Source organism: Callithrix jacchus, chromosome 8 (genome assembly GCF_049354715.1).
Source record: "Callithrix jacchus isolate 240 chromosome 8, calJac240_pri, whole genome shotgun sequence".
NCBI classification, from domain to species: domain Eukaryota; kingdom Metazoa; phylum Chordata; class Mammalia; order Primates; family Cebidae; genus Callithrix; species Callithrix jacchus.
In genome coordinates this window covers 52,016,237-52,034,372 of record NC_133509.1, presented here as the reverse complement: position 1 = coordinate 52,034,372, position 18,136 = coordinate 52,016,237, and the positions used below count along the sequence as shown (strand labels likewise).

At 35.1% G+C, this 18,136-nt stretch overlaps 1 protein-coding gene across 6 annotated transcripts in view; it reads right to left on the bottom strand.

Annotated features, from left to right (window-relative positions):
• AQR (aquarius intron-binding spliceosomal factor) overlaps positions 1-18,136 on the bottom strand; it is a 130,320-nt gene that overhangs the window by 9,411 nt on the left and 102,773 nt on the right. For 4 of the 6 annotated variants that reach the window (XM_009005600.5, XM_078334410.1, XM_035259904.3 and 1 more), the window contains 5 exons: positions 13,072-13,143; positions 11,816-12,003; positions 10,970-11,141; positions 7,435-7,605; positions 4,077-4,162 (listed from right to left, as the gene is read on the bottom strand). In XM_009005600.5, the coding sequence (XP_009003848.1) occupies positions 4,077-4,162; positions 7,435-7,605; positions 10,970-11,141; positions 11,816-12,003; positions 13,072-13,143 (689 nt within the window). Of the gene's footprint in view, positions 1-4,076; positions 4,848-7,434; positions 7,606-10,969; positions 11,142-11,815; positions 12,004-13,071; positions 13,144-18,136 lie in introns of all 6 variants that reach the window. The other 2 variants (XR_013521053.1, XR_013521054.1) reach the window with 1 other exon arrangement.

The window sequence follows — 18,136 nt, the reverse complement described above, 5'->3', positions numbered from 1 at the left end:
CTCTCTTTTTTTAAAAGAACCTAAGTTTCTTTACAATAGGTTTGAATCAAATAAATGTATAAAAGAGGGCTAATGTAATTTCACCTCTATATTAAATAAAATATGTCTTAGTGAGAAAAGATAATTTTGGTTTAAAATGCAGAGGATAATTTTTTTACTTGAGATGTTTTCAGATGGCTATTTAAATTTTTGAGTACTCTGCAAAAGAGAAGATTTTCATAAATAATAATAAAGCCTGGGAGAATTACCTCTAATCTCTGAAATAAAGTACAAAAGAGTGAAATAGATTATTCTCTGTAATATTCAGAGAGACAGAGAACCAGGAATTGGAATATTTATCTAATAACTTTTCTTTCTGTAATCCAAGATATTTGGGGAGTATCTATAATTCAGTCTCATTTTCTTTTTTTCTTTTTTTGAGACAGAGTCCCACTCTTGTCACCCAGGATGGAGTGCAGGGGCATAATCTTAGCTCACTGCAACCTCCGACTCACAGGTTTAAGTGATTCTCTTGCCTCAGCCTCCCAAGCAACTGAAATTACAGATACCCGCCACCACGCCCAACTAATTTTTTTGTATTTTTAGTAGAGATAGCATTTCGCCGTGTTGGCCAGGCTGGTCTTGAACACAAGACCTCAGGTGATCAGCCCACCTTGGCCTCCCAAAGTGCTAGGATTACAGGTGTGAGCCACTGTGCCCAGCCTAATTCGGCCTCACTTTCTATGGTGTTTTATGGACTAATCTATGGTCTTAAAATAATCTAGTTTCCTTTATTAGGAGGTACAGTGTGACACCAGCATATACTATTACTTATATTCTTGTGTTATACGTATGTGTGTGAGGGGACAGAGTGGGGATAGGTACCCTTCCCCCAGCAACAAACAAAATTAATACATGTTCATTTAGGTAGAAGGAAAAGAAATACTCTTTTACAGGAACTTTGAGAAATCTCTACGTTTGTGACACACTGGATTCATAAAGGAAATATTATTTTCTAGGTTGCTGTAATCCAAATTATTATTTTTGCCACATTTCCTTAGAACCCCAAGGGCTCATACAACAGTTGGGTAGTTCCAACACTGGTAACTGAAGAGATACTGCTAGAAATACTTAGCATAAGTTCTCACAGAAATATTATAAAGAAAATTATGGTGAAATTTAATGTTATTGGGGGAAAAAGGGTTAGTGATGGAAGCAGGTGATAAACTGTTATTTTCATAGTAACCACTGTAATCCCCCTCACATCAGAAGCCCCTATCTCTAGAAAGAGTATAGATACAGCACTACTGCAATGACCACTGTACGGTTCCTCTGAGAAAACAACTCCCCAGCCTTCAGTGCTATAGTGCAATAAAGTGGCTTTTGTAAGTCTGATCTCCGTTGTACATGAAGAGATTTGAACTAAAAATTTTCTGCAGATTGAAATGTAGGTATCTTCCAAAGGTATATTAATGAATCTGCCACTAGACCCTAAATGCCACAAGAGCAGAGATCATGAATGTTACCTCTATTACCATATATTAAGAATCTAGTCCACTGACAGACAGTAGACGGATACGAAAATGTTTGTTAAATGAATGACCAAACACTATAAACATAACAAACTACGAGGCAAAAAAACAAAGGATGGTAACGTGAGTAGGCAGAGTTGCTTGGAGATATGTCTTGAAAGCAGAGCAATATTGACTACTAAGTACTTTCTTAGTCCCAAGAAAATGGCTGGAGAGAAAAAGCACTGTTAAACAATGCCAACACTCTGATAGAACCTCTATGAGGAAACAACAGAGGAAAGCTGCAGCCTCATTACTTGGCTCAGAACAGGTTACACACATTTCTATTGGTAGCTAGGCTGTCCAAATCAGTTCAGTACAAGAACAATGAATGCTGGAAAAGGGACCAGAACTGTCCCACTACTCTGGCTTCTAAATAGCTCCACATTGTCCAAAACAGGCCTCTGGAACTGCAACTGGCTCCAACCCAATCACCCAATTAGTCCATCCTGGCTGAAAAAAGGTGTGAGCAAAAGAAATAAAGCAGGCACTTGAAAAACAGTCTAACAGTTCCCTAAAATGCTAAATACAGTTACTATATGACCCAGAAATCCTACTCTTAGGTCTATATCCAAGTGAAAGAAAAATAAGCATTCACATTAAAATTGTATATGCATATTCATAGCAGCATTATTCTTTCTAATAGCCACAAAGTGGAAACAATGTAATGTCCAATTGATGAATGGATAAATAAAATGTGACATAGCCAGACAATGGAATACTATTCAGCAATGAAAAGGAAAGAAGTACTGATACATCCTACAACAATGAACCTTCAACATATGTTAAGTGAAAGAAGCCAGTAACAAAAGACCACATATTATATGATTCCATTTATATTGTGTCCAAAATAGGCAAATCTACAGAGATAAAAAGTAAGTTAGTGGTTGCCAAGGTTTTAGGGGAGAGGGGAGGGAAATGCTAAGTACTGGGTTTCTTGCTAGAGTGATGAAAATGTTCTAAAATTGATCATGGAGATAACTGCATATATATTTTTTTTAATATATAAAAAAAATAATTGAATTGCACACTTTAAATAGATAAATTGTATGGTATGCAAATTACATCTCAATAAAGTTATTAAAAAATAAAACATGGCAGGAAATAGGTTTCCTTGTTATCATGAAACAGAAACAGTTTCTTACCTATATATAAAAGGAAGGATATGAAAGATTAGCTTTCTACAAATCAGAAATTTTTATTAAAAGTTTGATAAAATTCTAGCTAAGATACCTAGGCTAAGCTACCTGCGTAACTGGAATAATAAATAATAGTTAAGTTGACATATCCCCTCTATGCACAACCACTACCAATACTATCCCCAATTAAGAAGTTGGAGTTCAAAAAGAAAATTTTGGCAAAAACAAGTAAATTTAACTTATTGGAATATAAGTATTTTTGCTAGAAAATTTTGATACGCAAGACGATACTGAAATCAGGTTTTATTTTAACCCTTCATTTATAAGCATTTTATTATCAAAACCTTTCTTTTTTCCTAAATTTACAGAAAAATTAGGCAAAGAACAGCATAGGACTAAAGTCACTGGAAGTTGCAGACCAAGTACAAGAGTTAAGAAAAAAGGTAGGGAGAATTCATATATTCATATTGTACGTTTTTGAGATGTTAATTACATAAACCATAATGATAGCCCATTCAGATGGCAGTTATAAATCTCAAGGAGAAGAAGGAATTGCTTTTTAGAAAAGTTAAGTCTCTAAATATTTGCTTGACACTTAATAAACAAAAGCAAACTATTTTAGAATATGAAACAATTTCTTAAAACATTGTATCTTTAATTACTTTTTCATAAAAGTTATCAATCTCATGAACCTGGTCACTGGGTTAAGCTCCAAATGGATCTTAATGACAACATTACAAGAGCATTGAGAATTTTCTTTTTATGTCTATCCAATAAAATAATAAAATAAAGTCTCCTTAGTTGTGTTAGTAAGTCACATGAGATGAAGCTTTATACAAAACTAAACGGAGGCTTTGTAATAAGAAGATATTATTTCCATAAATCTCTAGCATATAAATACATCACAATACATGATAAAAATAGATTATTGTTTGTTTTGACAATTCCTAATCCAGGGAGAACAAACGGCTCCTTTGTCCTCTAACACTAAAGCTGAAAGACTGTGTATGAGAAAAAATGAGAAACCGTATTATACAATGAAAATTTATTCTTAAGGCTTTTTACTTCTTTATCTCCTTTAATTTCTGATATTAAGTTTCTAACAGATACAGGACAGATTAAGATTTTATGATAAAAATGCTACCTCTGAGTGTTACTAAAGAGTAAAACTTAACATTACTCAAACATTGAAGAGTACAAAAATTCAGCAGCAATGACAATGGTTACTACAAGGAATCATGTTACATTCCAACAAAAAGCAGCAGAAGTTGTCATAGTAACTATAGTTTAAACTTTAAAAATATTTAGAACACTTAGCCACAGAAATTTCAAAATTAAAGTAGATAGAAAAGTTTGATAACTATTATGAAAGTTGTTTCCTACATACCTCAGATGACCCACTGCCCTGGTTCGTACCAGAGAAAGAAGAATATAATCATTCTGTTGACCTTGAAATCTATCAACAGTTGTTACCTAGAAATACAAAATGGAAAATATGGTGCATTTTCAAAAGCCAAAAGACTCTAGAGATCATTTAAATAATGTGCTAGAAACAAACATCTTACCCTTAAAATAATAAATCCCAAAAGAAACCTAATCATAGGCTTGGAATTCCAAGAACAAGTTAAGGAACATTATTAAATAAACCATACTAACCAGATTAAACCACATACTTATGTTACTCACACTTACAATATTTGTCTTTACTTTTGCTGATAAATAAATATTTTTGGAATTAACAGTCTTCCCCCATTACACTGCAAACTTCATGAGAGCAGGGACTATGTCTAGCTCAGCAATGTAACTTAGCGTGCTTATTACTTAACATAACACCAGTACATGTCTATAGCGTTCCTCTATCCAAAAAAAAAAAAAAACAATAATCCTCATAGTACTTTCTGTTCATTTTGAAAATATATGTACATAGGAAGCCAAGGTGGGCAGATGGCTGGAGCCCAGGAATTAAACACCAGTCTGGGTAACATGGTGAAACCCCATCTACAAATTATACAAAAATGAGCCGGGCATGGTGGTATGTGACTATAGTTCCAGCTACTCAGAAGGCTGAGTTGGGAGGATTGCTTGAGCCCAGGAGATGGAAGTTGCAGTTAGCTGAGATCGTGACACTACACTCCAGGCTGTATAACAGAATGAGACCCTGTTTCAAAGGAAAGAAGGAAGGAGAAGGAAAGAGAAGGAAAGAAAGACAGAGGAAAGGGAAAGGGAAAGGGAAAAAGGGAAAAAGGGAAAGGGAAAGGGAAAGGGAAAAAGGGAAAGGGAAAGGGAAAGGGAAGGAAGGAAAAGAAAAGAAAAAGTGTATGTACAAATAGGGAAGTTCAGAAATGTTTCAGTCACTAATACTGGCAACTCAGGCATTTATCTTTTCATCAATTCAACGAAAAATTTATTGCTTACCCTGCAGAAACTGCAATTTATGGTCTATCTTTAGGAAGTTTACAAAACACTTTTTCAGTCAACTACATGAAGACATGGTTTATACACAATAAAATGTGTTCAAGTGTACAATTTGATGAATTTTGATAATACATTTTCCTATGTGACTACCACCACAATAAAAATGTCCATCACCTCAGGCCCCATTTTGGTCAAATCTGCATCCCCCAACCCCAGGCAATCACTGATCTACTTTCTGTCACTATAGATTATTTTTTGCCAGGTCTAGAATTACGTAAAAATAGCATCAAAAGGATATACTCTTTTGTGTCTTGTTTCTTTCAATCAGCATAATGTTTCTGATATATTCATTCATGTTTTTGAGATAATTCTTGTGTGTACACAAGAAATTCATACCTTTTTATTTTGAATATTCCTCCACTGAATGAATATACAACAGTTGGTTTATTCATTCACCTGTTCATGAAAATTTGGCCTGTTTCTAGTTTGAAGCCATTTTGCATAAAGTTGCAATAAATATTCATGTACAAATATTTTTGTGGACATGTTTTCATTGCTCTTAAATAAAGATGCAGGAGGGAAATTGCTGAGCTGTATAGTAAAAGTACATACTTTATAAGAAATGATCAAACTTTTCCAAAATTGCTATCCCACTTTACACATTCACCAGCAATGTTCCAGTTCTAGAGTTTCAGTTGTTCTTCATCTTTGCCAACACTTGTCATAATGTCAATCTTTATCATTTTACCCATTCTTTTGAGTAGGTAGTGGTATATCATTGTAGTTTTAATTTCTACTTCTTTGATAACTAATGATGGTAAGCACTTTTTCACATTTTATTGGCTACCTGTAGGTCTTCCTGTGTGAAACGTCTGCTCAAGTCATTTGCCCATTTTGTATTGGGCTGCCTTATTTCATAATAACGTTTACAGGAATTCATATATTCTGGATATAAGTCTCTTGTTATTATGTGTGGATATTACCTGCAAATTCTGTTGCCACCCTGATCATTTGGAGAACTGAGCTCACATACTGACACTGGCAGGACAGAATAACATCATTGAACTACCCTGTAACCCAACCTTGGAACCAACCCTATTTCCATCTTGTTATGAGAGACAGTAACTTTCCTTATTATTTGAGTGAGGTTTTCCATAAAAGGTCTCAAATATTGAGGTCCTTCTATTTCTAAACTTGCAAAATTATTAGTCTCTCAGTTTTACTCTATTCCTTATCAAGTATTCTGTAGTGTCCGTTCTTCCCTGTATTCCTTTTGATTTTGTTTTCATTCCTCTGATTTTACTTTCTTCCAGCTTACATTTCATTTCTTTCTCTGAGTTCTTACATTTCTCTGCTTTATAGCTTTTCCTCAAAGAAATGGTTACTTCATTAGGTATTTTCCAATTTACAATAAAATGTGTATTTGAAAATTTCATCTTTTCCAGGCCAACATGTTTTCTGCAGCATGTATCCTATCCATGTTTTGCTGTTCTTCACTTTTTTTCCTATAAATTGAGCTTGTGCTAGTTCCCTTCATACTATCCATCACTGAATAAGTAAGTTTCTTAGAATAGCTACGTGCGAGATGTTAAGATGGGGTGAGCAAAGCTGTTTTCTGAAGGCTGGATGGTTTTCATAACAAAAGGCCCTCTTTTCTTCTGCTACTGTCCAGATAGTCTATAAAAATAAGAGTTTGTACCCTTTCTCTCATTTTCCTGTTACTTTTGCATAATTTCAAAAAAAGGTGAGCTTTACATAGCCATGTTCACAACCACAGTCCTATCTTCAACATTAGTATAATCTTTATGTTATTTTCTAATTTATTCAACCCATCATTAATAAAACGAACATCATTTTATTTGATATTATACATCACTTTTCATTATGTAAAACAAAAAATATTTTTTAAAATCCCAAGGTCTGAATACGTTTTACCATCTTCCCTTATTCCCAACACAACCTTCCCTACATACAATTAAAAACAGTCTAAATTATACTTCTGCAAAGCAAAACAAACATACTCCTAGCAACAGTACACGAATTATAATGTAATTTTGTTATATATCATTTTACGAACAAAAAGTTTCAGAAACATTTATTTCTGTTACCATCTATCAGTAAACATCTTGTGTACTGTAACTGAGATAGATGGTCACAGCAAACCAGCAAGATTGACAGATAGGACTGTCAGAAAATTATTTATAGTTCCCATTATTTCATTTTCTCAAATATCTTAAAAAGAGAGAGCAAAGAGACAAAGCAGAACAATATAAACCTTTCTATCTTGCCAAAGTGATGAATAAGAGAACACATTATAATTATAAAAATACCTTGTTTGGTCTTCCAATCAACGGATTGTTTCCACATCGTCTATTGATGATGTCTCGAATAAGATGCTTTTGGCCATTGTATGTTGTTAGAATACTGATTCTGTCAGCAGGGTAACCAAGTAAACACATGTACATAAAAAGTGCTACTACATATTCTGCCTCTCCAAGATTCTGTAATGCAAACATAATCAGATTGTGCATTTATTTGCTTTTGTTTCAATGTTATAGAGAAAATATCTCATCTAGATAAGCAAAATTTGTTCACTTTGCACACCACAAGAAGTGAAGACTCAGTAACTCGGATAAGTGAGTATCTTTCATAAAACTGAGGGATAATCTTATGCTACATTAACACTGATACATGAAAACTTTTACATTTGCAATATATTTGCAATACATGGAACAATCATAAAATAAAACTGCCAACTTACAGGCTTAATATTCCTAAGACCACAACAATCACAATATAGATCAATAATATTCTGGCCAGGCATGGTAGCTCACATTTGTAATCCCAGCACTTTGGGAGGCCAAGGCAGACAGATCACTTGAGTCCAGGAGTTCGAGACCTGTCTAGACAACATGTACTAAAAATACAACAATGAGCTGGGCGTGACAGTCCATGCCTATAGTCTCAGCTATCCAGTGGGCTGAGGTGGGAGGATCGCTTGAGTCCGGGAGGTGGAGGTTGCAGCAAGCTGCAATTTCACCTCTGCAATCTAGCCTGGTGACAAAGTGAGACCTCATCTCAAAAAAAAAACAAAAAATTCTATACAATGTATTGCAACTATAGTTACATACAGACACAAAACTATAAAGTAACTAAGAAGCCAATACGATACCCAGTTTAATAGCATATACATCTAGCAGTATTATAGTTGACTCAATTTTTGCACAATGCTTTTCCTTTTGCACAACCGTCACTTAGAGAACAGAAACAAAGCATACAAAAAACAATTTTGCACAATGTTTTTTGTGTGCTTTGTTTCTGTTCTCTGAGTGACAGTTGTCACTTCCACTAGATCACTTTAGGTGGGATGAGGATGTGACCTCAAATTGGTCAGCCTGGTTTACTATTAAATTAGAGACTAGGAAGGCACTTAAAACTAAGGCTTATTCAACTTAAAGGTGAAGAATAATACATAAGGCTGTTTGGTCCAGTTCAGTAGACACTAAATCCAAAGTACTAGATGAAAGAAGAAAGTAAAATAAGACTATAAGCACAATATTTAAAAATAAAAAAGGAAGCTGCATTTTATGCACTGGCAACAGAAAAATTACTGGAAGACTTCTTGAAATATCATTTATATTATGGTTCTTTCTAACACACAGCCTGCGCTACTTACATCTGTCATTTAAGCTTTCTAGTTATTTAACATTGCCCAATTTGGTACTTTGCCCAAAGGTTAGACATAAGTATTAATAATAAAACAACATGAAGTGTATTGTGACCAAATATTTTAGAGCTCACTCCAAATAAGTCTAGTTCCCTTCAAATTAGTCACTTTTATTCATTTATCCACCTAGTGTTTCCCTCTCAGACACGAATTCTTCAAATGTTATCACTTAAATGCACAGGATTCTCATTTTAGGGGATAATGTTTTTAACTCTTCAGAAATACATTTAATAGTGGCAAATCCAAAAATTAGCTGGGCATGGTGGCGTGCACCTGTAGTCTGCGCTACTTGGGAGGCTGAGGCAGAATTGCTTGAACCCTGGGAGGCGGAGGTTGCAGTGAGCCGAGATTGTGCCACTGCACTCCAGCCTGGCGCCTGGTGACAGAGTGAGACTCTGTCTCAAAAAAAAAAACAAGTGGCAAATCATCATCTGAAAATATGTTTCTTGAAACACTAAAAACCCAGAGTTAGGCTTAATGAATAAGAAAAATAGGTAACCAATCTGGATTAAAACGTTACAATCAATACTACAGTATAACTCAGGCAATGAAACTAACTCAAAGGAGAAATTCCAAAAACCATTATGTAATGAAAATATCAGTTGATTACTGATGTTTTCTAATATTTTTAAAGTTATCATTTAAAGGTCACATCTGTTCTCAGGCAAAAAGCACACAAGTATAGTAACTTGATTTAATATAACCAAATATTTGGAGGGAAAATAAGATCTGCATGAGTTATATGTACACACATACATTTAAGCTGATGATATATGATGCTTTTTCATGAATAACTCATAATCTCTAATTTAGGTAACAACCTATATTGGATATTTTGCTGTAAAGAGAGAGAGAGAGAAAAAAGAAAAACTTAACCCCAAATGCTATCAACCAAACACTATATTTTGATGTATATGCTGCCAGATTATTTTGTATGCATTATCTGCACATATTTCTATTTTAAAATAAAATGAGATACTGCCAGGTGTGGTGACTCACGCCTGTAATCCCAGCACTTTGGGAGGCCAAAGCGGGGGGATCACGAGGTCAAGAGATCAAGACCATCCTGACCAACATGGTGAAACCCTGTCTCTACTAAAAATAGAAAAATTAGCAGAGCACGGTGGCTCGAGCCTGTAGTCCCGCTACTGGGAGGCTGAGGCAGGAGAATCACTTGAACCCGGGAGGCAGAGGCTGTAGTGAGCCAAGATCGTGCCACTGCACTCCAGCCTGGCAACAGAGCAAGACTCCATCTCAAAAAAAAAATAAGTAAAATGAAATAAAAAATAAAACAAAATAAAATGAGATACTAGAGATATACTTTGCAATTTTTTTCCACGTAATATAGCATGAACATTCTTCCTGTTAGTAAACACTTACGATGTTATCATTCTTAGTGGCTATTTATTTTTTCTTTTATATGGAATAGATAATAATGCAATTAATCCCTACTGACAGATATTTAGGTTGTTTCTCATTTCTAAAATCATATGTAGTGTTGAAAATTAAACATACAAGTCTGCAAATTGGCCCAATTATTTTTTAAGGATAAATTCCTAGAAGTAAGAACATTGCTTTTAACATACAGTGACAATTTATCCACCAAATTATTTTCCTACTAGCATTGTATGAGAATAAAATTTCCCCAAACCTACCTTAACACTGAGCATTATTAAAGAGGTAAAAATGTGATTAATTTATACTTGTTATAAAATATGAATTGCATATTCACATTTTTCTCTTAGTCTTGATTTTTAAAAAGAGTAACTGATGACTTATATATGTATATTCAGAATTCAACTTGTTTATTAAACATTGAAATAAATTTTAAACATTGAAAATAAATTTTTTCTCCCATCAGCATTTTTATGATTTCTGCTTTTGAAACAAGCTTAGGAAGACCTTTCTTACTCCAACACTATATATTTATCAATATTTTCTAGTAGTTTCCAGTTTGTTTATAGTTTCTTTAGTCCATGTATTTTTAATCAATCTGAAATTGATTTTTCGTATGCTGTGTGTAAGGTGGAGTTCCAACTTTACTTTTCTCCATGGCCAAATGGTTAAGTATCACTGATTTATGCATATGTGAGCCAGCAAATGCAAAATAAATTTAAAAGCTTCATCTTTTTTCTTACCTGATAGAAGTAAGGATTAGGTTCAGATTCTCCTACTCCTTGAAAATCTTCTACATTAATGAGCTGGAAGTCATACAGTAAGCCAGCATTTGCTGTACTAAACTCTGGCAAGAGCTGCACATGGGGTAAGTTTCCCAGATTCTTGTATCGCCAGTTGTAGAGGTTGCATAAGCTTTCCAAAGACAAATCCCCCACAAACAGAAAACATTAGCAGTATAAAATCCCATTTAATATACAAAAAGTTTCTCTGTTTCTGCGCTTCTTTTAAATTTTCATGTTAGCCATTCTTATTCATCTTTTAAACCATAATGCTTTTCCAACCTTAGCTTCCCTACTTTAGGTAACCAAGGGTCAGAAGATTGAAGGTACTATGAAACGATAGTTTTATTACACTCTCTGAGGTAAATGCTATCTTTATCCCTTAAATTACAAAATCAAGGAAGACTAAAAATTGAGGACAATTGGGGGTAACTCTGAGATGGGGCCTGCATCTTTTATAAAGTAAGAATTGGAGTGTTCTCCTCTTGTTCACTTTTTTCTTTAGATTTCAAAATTATATTAACTGTATATCTTTTGGGGATATGAAGAAAGGGGAAGGGACAATGAAAAGAAGCCTTTAGATTATAAGTTACTTAAGTTAATCTTAATGAATGAAATGAAGAAAATAAATTATTTGGTCCATTCATATCTCCGGCAGAAGTTGATAAAAGTCCTTTGGGATTTACGGATAGTCAAGTTCCCGGATAGCCGGGAATGCTAACAGTCTATACAAAAGCTATTCACAAATACTTGGATCATGGAACAAATGTCCTTAAGTAGAAATGATTTTTTTCCCGTTTCCTTTACCTTGCTCTGGCTCTCCCTTGAGCATCAAGGTCCACAGTCGGAACTCCAACGCGGACAAAGCGAGTGAAGAGAGACTGCTCCATGTTTGAGTACTTTTGAAAGGCCATGTTCTTAATAACTGGAGGTAACTGGTGATGATCACCAATCATAATCCATCGTTTCAGTCGGCTAAATCCATCCTGAGGATTCTAGAAATAAAAAATAAAGAAATGACAAAATATTATTCTATAGTCCCCAATATATTACCCAAGAGACTCACTCTTCCTCACAAGGCTTCCTTATCTTACAAATTACCAATCTTTACCAGCTCCACAAAGAAGAGTCTGGCAAATTTATAGAACAATTTGTGAACCAATTATGGACATCATTGCTCTTGGGTAACAGTGGGTGAGGGAGAATGGAGGGATTTAGAAGGCAAGCATGGAATTACCCTACTTTAATAGGTAGGGTAATCCAAAGAGGTCTGGAAGGCTTAGGTCAGCATTAGGTAAAGAGTATACAGAAAGAAAGAGAAGCCCCAGAAGAAAAATGGAAAGATGAGAAATAAACATGTTTCACAAGCAGCTGAGGACCAATTCTGAACCCACCAAAGCAGTTAAACACTACCTTCTTTAATTTTCTACACTACTACTTCAATTTCATACATATGTCTCTTTGTTCCTTGAAACATATCCTAATAGAATACATTCCAAGTTCCAAGTAGTTTCACTTATAAAAACAACTTTTGGAACTCAATTTATCTGCATATTAGAGTGGTCTCTATCCTTAAGTTGAGAATTCCACATTTCATTTTTAATGCTTCAATAGTAAAGAATATTGTACAGTGAAAAACATTCTTAAATAGCACCATTTAGCTCAAAAACTTAGGCATAAAGAAAAGCAATTCAGTCGGTGAATATCAAAAAATAATTTTACAAACAATTATAACAAAAGAAATTAAGAAACAGCTCATCTCCCCACCGAATTGCACAAAATGTAATTTTGATTAAAATTACTGAATCTTTTCAAAAATGCAGAAATAAACTATGAATTTTAAAATAGAACTTCTGGAAGCAAAATAACCACTAAATAGCCAGTGAATGGATCAAAAAAAGTTTACAGGCTTAAAATAGAACATCAAACATAATGAAGTTAAGGAATATATTTAACTATGGCAATGAGCACACCTAAATTGTACAGCTTTCTGATGTTGTCCTCAGCATTCTTAGAACTCGATTTTCTTTGCCTCAGATCTTATATTTCTTAATATTTCTTACCTGCAGAAGAAGAGGGATAAAAGTTTCTATCTCCAGAATCTGAGCAGCTTCTTCCATTAAAATGTTGTCATACTGAGAAAGAAAGAGGAAAGCTTGTCATAAAGACAGCTTAAAAGCCAAACAACTACCATGACACACATGACCATCCAAAAGAACCCAAATAATTTCAGATAAAAATAACAACATACAAATTATTCAAACAGAAACTTCATCGTATTATTTATCATAATGCCTCTGCGTTTCCAATTTAAGTATTTCATTTCAGGAAAGCCTCCTAAGTATGCAACTTTACATTGAAGAGATCGTGTATATCCTTTCTTGAATTGAAATGTCAATTTGGTTCTTTTCGATTTAGCTTTTCATTTCTACATCAGAAAGAATCAATTTATAATTATATATGAGGTCACTCCCTGTGGTACTCTTACTCTAGGTAGCATTTGGGGATAATTTTGTTTCCTTTATGAATCCTACTCATCACAACAATCCACTTCAGTCTCACTCCCGGACAAGCAATCCATCACCAGAGCATTGTCAATTTCACTTTCAAAACACTTGAGTCTATGGATTTTTCTTTATTTCTACCAGCATCACCACTCTAAAAATCCAAGCCATCACTATGACTACTGCTAGCAAACATCTTACTAGTTCTTCCCCTTCCTATCTTGACTCCTCTAAGGCATTTATACAACTCCTGGTTTCAAATCCTTCATACTACTGTTTTAGGGGAAAAAAAACCCTTAACATTGCCAGCAAGGAAGTATTACCAAGAACCTATAGTCAATCTAGCCTCTGACTTTCTCTTGAACTTTATCTTTCTCCTTACTACTACGCTTCAACCACAATGACCTATTTCAGTTTCTTTGAAATGGCAAAACACTTTCCTGCTGCAGGCCCTTTGCACATCCTATTCTCTTCATTTTTTTTTTTTTTTTTTTTTTGAGACGGAGTTTCGCTCTTGTTACCCAGGCTGGAGTGCAATGGCGCAATCTCGGCTCACCGCAACCTCCGCCCCCTGGGTTCAGGCAATTCTCCTGTCTCAGCCTCCTGAGTAGCTGGGATTACAGGCACGCGCCACCGTGCCCAGCTAACTTTTTGTAATTTTTAGTAGAGACGGGGTTTCACCATGTTGACCAGGATGGTCTCAATCTGTTGACCTCGTGATCCACCCGCCTCGGCCTCCCAAAGTGCTGGGATTACAGGCTTGAGCCACCGTGCCCGGCCATTCTCTTCATTTTTATTCTACTTGGTTGTTTCTCATCCTTAAAATATCAGCTTAAAACACACTTTATGTAGGCCTTCTCTGACCTCCCAATCTAAAACTAATCTCAAAGTACTATTCTTTTGTCTTCCAGACCTTCACAATTTGTAATTCTACCTGTATATTTATTTGTCTAATGTCTGTATCTTTTCCCTAGCCCAGTTCCCAGTCTTAGGTATTAAACATCTGTTTTAAAAAAATGAAAAATCAAGTCTTTCTCAAACATGAGAAAATTTCATTCTTTCTTTGACAATTACTGCTCTTCTATCTGTCCAATTCTCATTTAGATATATTCTCAACATGTTTTGTCTTTCCTCCTCACTTCTAATTCTGATCACTACTTAGTATGGTATCTTACTTTTTGTTTTGGTACAATATCTTCTTCTTGAATCTAAGTACACATTAGAGCGCTGTTTCTTTCTGTTTTTAATGTTTTCTACCATTGTTTTATTTTCTAGGGAGGTGGTAGATGGGGAGAGCATATTTACTCTGAATGTTTGGTCTCTATTTTAAAGTTATGGTTCAATTCTGGACTGTTACTGAAACGACCTGAAGGTGTAGGCATACGGATGGTCTCTGCTCTAGCTCTATAATAATACCAAATTTCCCTCTTATAATGATTAGGTCATTTTTATGGAAGCTGAAGAGAAGGAGAAATTCAAACAGTCACATTTTTTAACAAGTCCCTGTGTGGACTCTCAGGATAACAGATCCTATATGCAAAGCAGAGTAGGGGCAACTCAAAAAGAGATAGCTTAAAAGGACAGCTTCCTGAAAACCAATTCTGAAAATATAATACAATTTCACTTATAAAAATATATTTATAGATTTTGCTTTTTAAAAGGGAGATTTTAATTTCAAAGCAAAATTACCAGCACTTTAGCTAGTTGTCCCATGTATTTATTAGCCAGACCATTCTTTCATTCAACACTTACTAATCTCTACTAACATCTTACATGCTGGGTTGGCATTTGATGCTGCGGGTAAACCAGGCTAGGAGCTAGTCTTTGTGGTCTTTCAAAGGATTCCTAAATTCTACAGCCACCATTACTACAGTTCCATGGTTCTTTAGTTGATTATAGATGCTAGGATAGGGTCAGGGTGGTTTAAAAGTAAGGGTACAAGAGCCTTTAAATTCTTAGAAAATCACATTTTAATACTAGCTCTAGTAACTGATTACCTGTGACTCTAAGGTAATATCTCCCTTGAGTCACCCTTTCTCAACTATAAAATGGAGATATCTCAGCTAGGCGCAGTGGCTCACAGCTGTAATCCCAGCACTCTGGTAGGTCAAGGGAGGTAGATCCCTTGAGCTCAGGAGTTTGAGACCAGCCTGGCCAACATGATGAAAACCCTTCTCTACTTAAAAAAACAACTAAGTTGTTTGGGTGTTATGGCGTGCACCTGTAATCCCAGCTACTCAGGAGGCTGAGGCAGGAGAATTGCCTGAACCCAGGAGGCAGAGGTTGTGGTGAGCCGAGATCACGCCATTGTACTCCAGCCTGGGTAACAAGAGCAAAACTCCGTCTCAAAAAAAAAAAAAAGAAAAAAAGAGCTCATATAAAAATCTAGTTGTATGGAAGAGAAATAAATCATTGTAAATACAGAACTTTGTACACTATAAACACAGAACTTGTTACATTTGTAACACTCAACAAATTATGATTATCAGCTTATGTTTTTATTATCATTCTGATACATTTCCTTCTACAATTTCTACAGTGCAAAATGGGTTTAAGATAATCATAGAATTTCCAATCCCTAAAATCAAGCAAATTAAAACTAATATTTATTTAACTTTGTGCTAGTAAAAAACTGGGCTTCAACAAAATATATATTGAAACAAGTGACAGACTTCTGTTAAAAGGTGATGAACTGACACATAATGATGACCACTATCTCTAGACATTATGTAGTGAAATTTTACCCAAGAGTCAAAGAAACCAGAAACTAACAGAATTTCTTGAGTTTACAAAATGGCAGATAAGAAAAGAAACACCTTGCTGAAAAGCTGAAACTTACTTTGCTTCTAAGATAATAAAACTGGCTGAAACTGGTTGGAATTAATACAGCCAACTAGAGTTAGTGCAGAATGAGTATGCTTACATCACAACCCAAATTTCTACCATGTTTCATATTAACTCCTCTCAAACCTACACATGCGATCCAAGAGGTAGCATGGAAAGTGCACATGCTTGAAGACTTTCCAGACCCCTTTCCTTCCACCAATCACTTACTAACCCCAGAATTCACCCCCTAAACCTTTTCTAACAAAATTACTGCCTTAAAGCCAGCATGGGGACACAGATTTGAGCCTGGCTATGTTCTTCTCGTGAGTCAACGTGAAATAAGAAGCTTTCTTTCCTCAAAAACCTGGTGTTAGAATATTGGCTTCTAGTGCACCAGGCTGCAAGCCCCTTTTGCTCAGTAATAATAGGACTGGTTTAAAGAGGCAATTAGACTTCCCTGCTTCAAGGAACCAAATGAATGTACCTCCTTTCTCACCCCCAATAGGCAAAAGAAGGTTTAGTGTCTGCAGAGGATCTTGGAACTTGGAAAAAGCAGGCAGAGTTAAGAAGGTGGGATCAGAAATGAGCGCCATACAGAAAGTGGGAATTATGTCAAAGTCTGTGTATGTAACAGAATGTGGAAAAGTCTGGCTCTCTTTCTCCATTCATCTCCCACAATCCTAGGATCCAGAAAAGAGTCCTCCTTCTCCCTTTGCTACCCCTAAGACATACCACTGAAATTTCAGAACTCTAGGGACAAAGTAAAGATTGTAGGGCTTCCTGACAGAAAAAAAATGTGAAACAAAATACATTTAAAAGTACAGCTTTGAGGTTCTGAACAGCTATACTGGAAGACAGAAAATGAAGCAATTCTTCAAAATTCTGAAGGAAAATTATTTCCAATCTAGAAATCTATACCTAGCCATAATCATTAAATGTGAGAGTAGACTAAAAACAGTTTTGGGACATGGAAAGTCTTAAAAACATTACCTCCTATGCATCCTTTCACATGAAAGATACTGGAGGATGTATTCTACTAAAAGACAAAAGAAGAGAAAGACACAGAATGCCCAAAACACAGAATCTGACATATAAGAAAGGCAAAGGCTTAGAATGGATGCAATGTGAACTGAAATAGGTCAGGAGTATCTAGGAGAAACTTCTCAAAAAACATCTATGTGATGTGTCTAAATGTACTAAGAAAATATTTTAAAACTAAGCAGAGTTTTGGGTTGAACTAGTAGTAAAACAGAAAACTAAACAAACAAAAAAGACAAAAATCATTAATTCCAGAAAGGAAAAAAAATTGTGCATTAATGGAAAATGAATCATGCTATATTCCCCTGCTTGGATGCGAAACTGTTCATGTAAATTATGATGTAAACACCCAAAAGTGAGCAAACCAAAGTTATGACGTCACTATATTGGGAGAATTAAGGGAGGAAGGGTGTATGCACACATGCATGAATGTGTGTCTATTCTTCCTTCAGGAGAGCACAGAATCAAAAGATAATGCCTGAAATGGAAATTTAACATTCTTGACTGATACAGATGAAAAGGACAAAACAAATCTTAAAGAGTTGAAGGCCTGGATAAATGGGAAGGATGAGCAGAGTGGGCAATTGCCTTTTTTAACTAAGTGGACCTACAAGGTTTTTAAAAGTCTTAAGTGTGATAAAAATAAAACTTCAAATCAAAAACAGAGAAAACCTGTTAGCACTCATGATAACTACCCTTAGATGTATAGCACAATTTAAATACAGAAAATGACTACTGAAAATTTGATAAGTATTTTTAG